The 7,780-nt window shown below is 42.8% G+C and overlaps 1 protein-coding gene across 1 annotated transcript in view; it reads left to right on the top strand.

The window, feature by feature from the left end:
- Positions 1-7,544: 7,544 nt before the first annotated feature.
- NAA15 (N(alpha)-acetyltransferase 15, NatA auxiliary subunit) overlaps positions 7,545-7,780 on the top strand; it is a 69,450-nt gene continuing 69,214 nt past the window's right edge. Inside the window, exon 1 of the mRNA XM_005877772.2 lies at positions 7,545-7,637. Coding sequence (XP_005877834.1) covers positions 7,545-7,637 — 93 coding nt within the window. The remainder of the gene's footprint in view (positions 7,638-7,780) is intronic.

Below are 7,780 nucleotides of genomic sequence, written 5' to 3'. Positions count from 1 at the left end.
CGTCGCAGTCCCAGGCAGGTACTCACTCGTCTGGTCCGTCTCCAGTCTGCGAGGTTAGGGAGGAAATGATTCACGTGCGTGGTGTGGGGGAGGAGGAGGTGGCTTGTCCTCTGCCTTGTCCTCGGAGAGTTTATTTCAGACCCCTTCCCCAGGGATACCAACCCTTAGATCCACTGCAATCCACCGTCAGGAGCCAGAAAACTGGAAATGAAGTGTCATGTTGAGTTAACAGTTAGCATGTTGATTAAATTCTGTGTTCCAGCCACTGTGCATGAATGCATCATGTGGTTCACATGCATCCTCTCATTTCATCTTCGCGACAGACTGCATGGCATGCCGTGATTATCATCTTCAATTTACAGACGAAGCTCAAAGAAGACAAGCTATTCATCCAAGGTGACATAGTATTCCTGATATTTGGAAAGACCTCTTACGGTTTCTAAAGTCTGCTTGCTCGCACTGTCTTAGAAAAGCCTCACAACCCTGTGAGGAAAAGAGAATCCCCGCGTTTTAAAACAAATGTCCTGACCCGCTCAAGAGCACACACGTGGGGGAGGCGGGCTTCAGACTGAGGTCTTCTGATCCCAGATTTAGTGATCCTCCCTTTTCAGTGACCCTCCTTAGCCCCCCTAACAGGCTTGGACAGTGCCATGAGGCCATGAGCTGAAGGGCAGGGTTCAAAGTGCTTAAGTTCCTAAGTGCCATTCCTGCTCACACCTTTTTAGCTGCATCAATTTTAGGCAAATTACTTAACCTCTGTGTGCCTCCCTAACATCAAGCCTATGCATAGGGTCGTTGGGACACTTAGTTTGTAAACAACTTGGTTTTGCCTGTTAAAAACATTGTGCTGATCAGTAGGTTTTGTCTCTTCCACAGTTGCACCAGATTTATGTACATTCAATTCTCAATTTGATCTGATGTGTAAAGACCTTGTAAAAATATGTATAGGTAAAAGAGATAATAAGTTTTAATAATTTAACTCTAATCCTTTGAATCTTATGCCATTTAGTTTCATTTTAAACGCAAAATAAATGTTAGCAAACCTCTTTTCCTTCTATATTTTCTTTTTTTGTTAATCCTCACCCAATGATATACTAGTATATATATATTTTAAATATATTTCCATTGATTTCAGAGAGGAAGGGAGAGGGAGAGATAGAAACATCAATGATGAGAGAATCATTGATCAGCTGCCTCCTGCAGGCCCCCTACTGGGGATCAAACCTGCAACCCAGGCATGCACCCTTGGCTGGAATTGAACTCCTTCAGTCCTCAAGCCAATGCTCTATCCACTGAGCCAAACCAGATAGGGCATGGTATTTTTTCCCATTGATTTTTAGGGAGAGGAGGGGGCGAGGAGAGAGAGAGAGAGAGAGAGAGAGAGAGAGAAACATTGATATGAGAGAGATACGTCTATTCGTTGCTTCCTGCACGTGCCCCACTGGGGTTCTGGATCAAACCCACAACCCAGGTACATGCCCTTGACTGGGAATCGAACCCCCGACCAACACTGCCAGCCACAGAGCTACACCAGCCAGGTCCTTCTATTTTTTCTTTAGCTATGTTATTAAAATTTTTTAAACCAAAAATTATTAACTAAAGAGTAAAAAATAATTGTTTATGCTTTCTGGTTCATTTTTACTAGTACATGTAATGGATGGCTAAATAGATTGCTAAGATCTGAGTCACTTTATAGTTTCTAACCTAGTTTGAGTCTCCTGGGCTCACGCTCAAGTAAGCAAACCACTCAGCTAATATGCTGACTGAGTTGTTGGTTCTCAACTTCTCTTCTCGTCCACTCAGCACCCAGTCAGTTGTATATCCTTTCTACATCATCCCTTGGAAGCTTGTCCTGACACAGCTCTTGCTAGTATCCAACAAGTTGGAACAGAAACCTGACTTAGTCAGAGCATACAGAGCCAGTAAGCCAATTGCCCATTTCAGTACTGCTGCTGGAAAAGGCTGTGTTGTTCTTTTGGCCCCTTTTACTGGTGTATATTTTGAGAGAGTGATAAAGTATAAGCACATTTCTCTCAGTGTGTTATAGCTGATGGAACCCTACACTTGGAGTAGGCAGCTGTAGGTGAAACCACATCTTGAAAAGAATCTCGGTGAAGCGATTCCAGCCGGGAGCTAATAGCTGTGATGTTTTGGTAGAAGTTGCTACCTGACATTCATTTAAGCATTTCCAGAATTTGAATGCTAAAACTTTATTTATGACCCAGGCAAAGGGAAAGGAGATTTGAATAGCAGCTAGGAAACCAGACTTTTTAGTCCCTGATTTTCCTGCTGGGAAACTTCTTACTCAACTTACACCTCCTAAGGAGGGTTAATGAAGAGCAAGACTTGAAACAGTATAAAATGTAAATTATATATATGTTTATTGATTTATGATTCACAAGAAGACTATACATCAAATTCAGGATCTGGAGAGAGATGAAGTGCCTGATGTATCTTTAAGTTTTTATTTAACTTACTGAAGTAATCACAAGATGTTAACATTTGTTAAATCTGGGTGGCAAATACATATTTCTTTTCTGTTGTATTTCTATAAAATTTAAGTACTTAATAATTAAGGCATAAAAGTGTCAATAGAGAACATCTTACATATGTGAAGATGAATGAATTTAACTCTACATAACCCTTTTTGTAGAATTAAAGTTTGTCAGGTAAATTATTTATTTACTAGAGGCCTGGTACACGGATCCGTGCACTGGTGGGGTCCCTTGGCCTGGCCTGTGGGGATCGGGCCGAGAGAGAGAGAGAGAGAGAGAGAGAGAGAGAAACATTGATATGAGAGAGATACGTCTATTCGTTGCTTCCTGCACGTGCCCCACTGGGGTTCTGGATCAAACCCACAACCCAGGTACATGCCCTTGACTGGGAATCGAACCCCCGACCAACACTGCCAGCCACAGAGCTACACCAGCCAGGTCCTTCTATTTTTTCTTTAGCTATGTTATTAAAATTTTTTAAACCAAAAATTATTAACTAAAGAGTAAAAAATAATTGTTTATGCTTTCTGGTTCATTTTTACTAGTACATGTAATGGATGGCTAAATAGATTGCTAAGATCTGAGTCACTTTATAGTTTCTAACCTAGTTTGAGTCTCCTGGGCTCACGCTCAAGTAAGCAAACCACTCAGCTAATATGCTGACTGAGTTGTTGGTTCTCAACTTCTCTTCTCGTCCACTCAGCACCCAGTCAGTTGTATATCCTTTCTACATCATCCCTTGGAAGCTTGTCCTGACACAGCTCTTGCTAGTATCCAACAAGTTGGAACAGAAACCTGACTTAGTCAGAGCATACAGAGCCAGTAAGCCAATTGCCCATTTCAGTACTGCTGCTGGAAAAGGCTGTGTTGTTCTTTTGGCCCCTTTTACTGGTGTATATTTTGAGAGAGTGATAAAGTATAAGCACATTTCTCTCAGTGTGTTATAGCTGATGGAACCCTACACTTGGAGTAGGCAGCTGTAGGTGAAACCACATCTTGAAAAGAATCTCGGTGAAGCGATTCCAGCCGGGAGCTAATAGCTGTGATGTTTTGGTAGAAGTTGCTACCTGACATTCATTTAAGCATTTCCAGAATTTGAATGCTAAAACTTTATTTATGACCCAGGCAAAGGGAAAGGAGATTTGAATAGCAGCTAGGAAACCAGACTTTTTAGTCCCTGATTTTCCTGCTGGGAAACTTCTTACTCAACTTACACCTCCTAAGGAGGGTTAATGAAGAGCAAGACTTGAAACAGTATAAAATGTAAATTATATATATGTTTATTGATTTATGATTCACAAGAAGACTATACATCAAATTCAGGATCTGGAGAGAGATGAAGTGCCTGATGTATCTTTAAGTTTTTATTTAACTTACTGAAGTAATCACAAGATGTTAACATTTGTTAAATCTGGGTGGCAAATACATATTTCTTTTCTGTTGTATTTCTATAAAATTTAAGTACTTAATAATTAAGGCATAAAAGTGTCAATAGAGAACATCTTACATATGTGAAGATGAATGAATTTAACTCTACATAACCCTTTTTGTAGAATTAAAGTTTGTCAGGTAAATTATTTATTTACTAGAGGCCTGGTACACGGATCCGTGCACTGGTGGGGTCCCTTGGCCTGGCCTGTGGGGATCGGGCCGAAACCACAGTCTGACATCCCCTGAGGGGGTCCTGGATTGCAAGAGGGTGCAGGTCAGGCAGAGGGACCTCACTGGTGCACGATTGAGGCTGGGGAGGGATCTTGGGAGGGTTCCAGGGCGTGTCTGGCCTGTCTCACTCAGTCCCAATGGACCTGACCCCAGCAGCAAGCTAACGTACCAGTCGGAGCTTCTGCTCCCTGGTGGTCAGTGCACATCATAGCGACTGGTCGAATGGTCCAATGGTCCAATGGTCGGACACTTAGCATATTAGGCTTTTATTATATAGGATTTTTGGTTAAGATTTTCAGGGATGAGGCATTTTGACAATAGTCATATGCAAATATTTGGGGTAAGGTGCACTACCCACCACCACCATCATCTTCACTGTCACCATCTAGCCTTGGATATGTTAACTTCTTGGATAGCTATCATTAACAGTATAAGTGAGATCTTTATCTGTTAAAAAGTGGTGATCGGCCAAAACCGGTTTGGCTCAGTGGATAGAGCGTCGGCCTGCGGACTGAAAGGTCCCAGGTTCGATTCCGGTCAAGGGCATGTACCTGGGTTGCAGGCACGTCCCCAGTAGGGGATGTGCAGGAGGCAGCTGATCAATGTTTCTCTCTCATCGATGTTTCTAACTCTCTATCTCTCTCCCTTCCTCTCTGTGGAAAATCAATAAAATATATTTAAAAAAAATAAAAAATAAAAAGTGGTGATCTACCAGAGTACATATTTTATTGTTGAGTTCAGGCTATGAAGTCTCTGACTATGTGGTTCAACTGTTACCTGTATCAGTAGGTCCATTTTAATGAGGATATGACTCAGATAAATGTTGACTCAACTAGTATTCACTGGATCTTAAAAATTGGTATTTATTTGTTATCAGCCAAAAAGAGTGTAACATTACCAAAGCATATTGCTGGCTCATCTATTTAGGTGCTTAGCTTCTGTTGGAAACTACTGCTTGTTTTGAAAGACAAGAAATGCTCTTCCCCCACGTGGAAAACAGTATATTATTTACAGGATACATTTAGAAAATCATAGCAAATAATATTGCTATAGGGACTTTTGGCTATGAAGCCATCCTAACCCTAAACATAAACCTAACCCTAAGCTGAATCCTAACTCAAAACCTAAACATAACTAAATCTAAACCTAACCCTAAAATTAACCTAACTCTAACCCTAAACCAAACCCTAATCCTAAACCTAACCTTAAAGCTAACCCTACCATAACCCTAAACTTAACCCCTACCACTAACCATAACCTAACTTTAATCCTAAATATAATCTTAACCCCAACACTAACCCTAACTTTAACCTTAAACATAATCTTAAAGAAAACCCTAAACCTGAAGTTAGACAATTTTTCTATCTTTTTATAGTTCAGATAGTTAAAAGAAAGGCCTTTTAAAAGGGGGCAGTGAAGTTCAAATGTTACTACAAATTAACAACTGTTTTTATGAATTCTATGTTTGTTCTGTTGTGTGTTTTTTTAAGTTAAGATAAAAAAAAAACTGGCCATATTCCAAAACTCAAACTCAGTTTCCTATAGATAAAATTTTCTTTTAAAATAATATATTTTTATTGATTTCAGAGAGGAAGGGAGAGGGATAGATAGATAGAAACATCAATGATGAGAGAGAATCATTGATTGGCTGCCCCATGCACGCCTTCTACTGGGGATCGAGCCCACAACCTGGGCATGTGCCCTTGGTCGGAATCGAACCTGGGACCCTTCAGTCCACAGACCAACGCTGTATCCATTGGGCCAAACCAGCTAGGGCAGTAAAATTTTCTTAATGAAATTTTTGGAGATCACAGAAATTGAGGAGATTTCAGGATTTGACTACTAAAACCTTATTTATGACCCAGGCAAAAGGAGAGGGCATTTGAGATAGCAGAAAGCCCAAGCATTAGTCCCAGACTTTTCCACTGGGAAACTTTCCAGAGAAAGTTAAGAAAGAAGAAGCTGAAACCAGGAAAATACCTGAGTAAATAAATTTAATATTTTTTAAAAAATTGATTTCAGAGAGGAAGAGAGAGGGGGAGAGGGATAGAAATATCATTAATCAACTGCCTTGCACGCCCCCTACTGGGGATTGAGCCAGAAACCTGGGCTAGTACCCTGACTGGGAATCCAACATGACCTCCTGGTTCATGGGTGGATGCTCAACCATTAAGCCACACCGGTGGGGCTGGGTAAATAAATTTAAAAGAGCACTGTTACATATTATATAATGATTCCTGATGCAGAAAATGCTATGAATCGAATTCAGGATCTGGAGAAAGATCATAAGAAATAATCAAGGGGCCCTGGCTGGTGTTCTCAGTGGTTAGAGCAGATCATGTGGAAGGAAACCAGTCCATGTGTCTCTCTCACATCCATGTTTCTCTCTCTCCCTTCCACTCTCTCTGAAAAGCAGTAGAAAAAATATCCTCAGGTGAGGATTTTTAAAAAGTTATCAAGGGTAAAAATGGCTCATATGATATGAAAAACTGTAGATTATCAATGGAATGCCGTTTTTAAAACTTAGTTTTACTGTGATTGTTAATGAAATGACATATATGTAGAAGATGCCCTAGTGGGTATGTAGTCTGACTTTACCTACTGCAATAGTTTTCTAGTATCCTTGCCAGATCTTCTTAGGCTTCTAAGATTTGAGGATTTCTGGAGTTGGGGAATTCAACGAGTCACACTGTAAAGCACTAGCTTGAAGCTAGCTCCAGGGAAGTCAGTGTCCCTAATGCCACTACCCAAGGTGACTCAGCCACTCGTCAACCCGGCAGGGCATGGCCTCCGCCATGAAATAAAAACACACGCTTGAACATTCAGATGCTTCTCTGGCAGTGCAAAATGACACTCTGGGTCTGGCCGACTACCTTTACAGGTTGGTCCTAAGGAATAAACTGAGTCGCCAGTACCCCAGCCAAGTCCATTTAGTTGCTTAAGCTCTTCCGTGCTTTTTAGACTCCATTAAGCCCCCTCCTCTCCATATCTGTTTACAAGTCCCCACTGGCGTGAAGCCTTCTTTTTCTCTCCGCCTCTGCTACTTAATTCGGCACTTTGTCCAGGATCAAACACAGCGCTTCTTGAACGCCCGCATTTAAGCACTTCAGGCTCAAGCTGCGATCTGTCTGGGAGAGTGGATCCAATGAATGAAAGGCCAGTGTAGCAGTAGGAAGGCTGCTGTTTTTAACGCAGAGGCGGTCGGAGCCAGAGCGGACCACAGTCCGCGCTCCCCCGGTGCCTCCGTGATTCTCAGCGGCGAACGGGTGGGCGGGGCCTCTGCGACCCCCTCTGCCCTGGCCCCCGGGCCGGCCTCCAGGTTTCCCAGCAAGCTCCGGGGCAGAGGAGGTGGGGAAAGGAGGTCATCGCGCCTGCGCGCTCGGCGGCATGACCCGGGTGGGAAAGCCCTTCGCGTCCGCCATTTTGGCTGCCTCTGTCGGTCCGTTCAGTTACCACGTGAACCGCCGACGGAGACCCGTGGTGGGTGGGGGGGAAGCGGCGGCCGCGTAAAGTGAGAAAGGGAAAAAGACAACGAAGGGGGAAGGGGTGTCGCGGCTGGGCGACGCGGTGACACCCGAGGCCCGGTCGCGGCGGTGGATCGGGGCATTCAGGGCTGAAGCAGC

Source organism: Myotis brandtii, unplaced genomic scaffold, assembly GCF_000412655.1.
Source record: "Myotis brandtii unplaced genomic scaffold, ASM41265v1 scaffold53, whole genome shotgun sequence".
NCBI classification, from domain to species: domain Eukaryota; kingdom Metazoa; phylum Chordata; class Mammalia; order Chiroptera; family Vespertilionidae; genus Myotis; species Myotis brandtii.
This window is presented reverse-complemented; position numbering and strand designations above follow the sequence as displayed.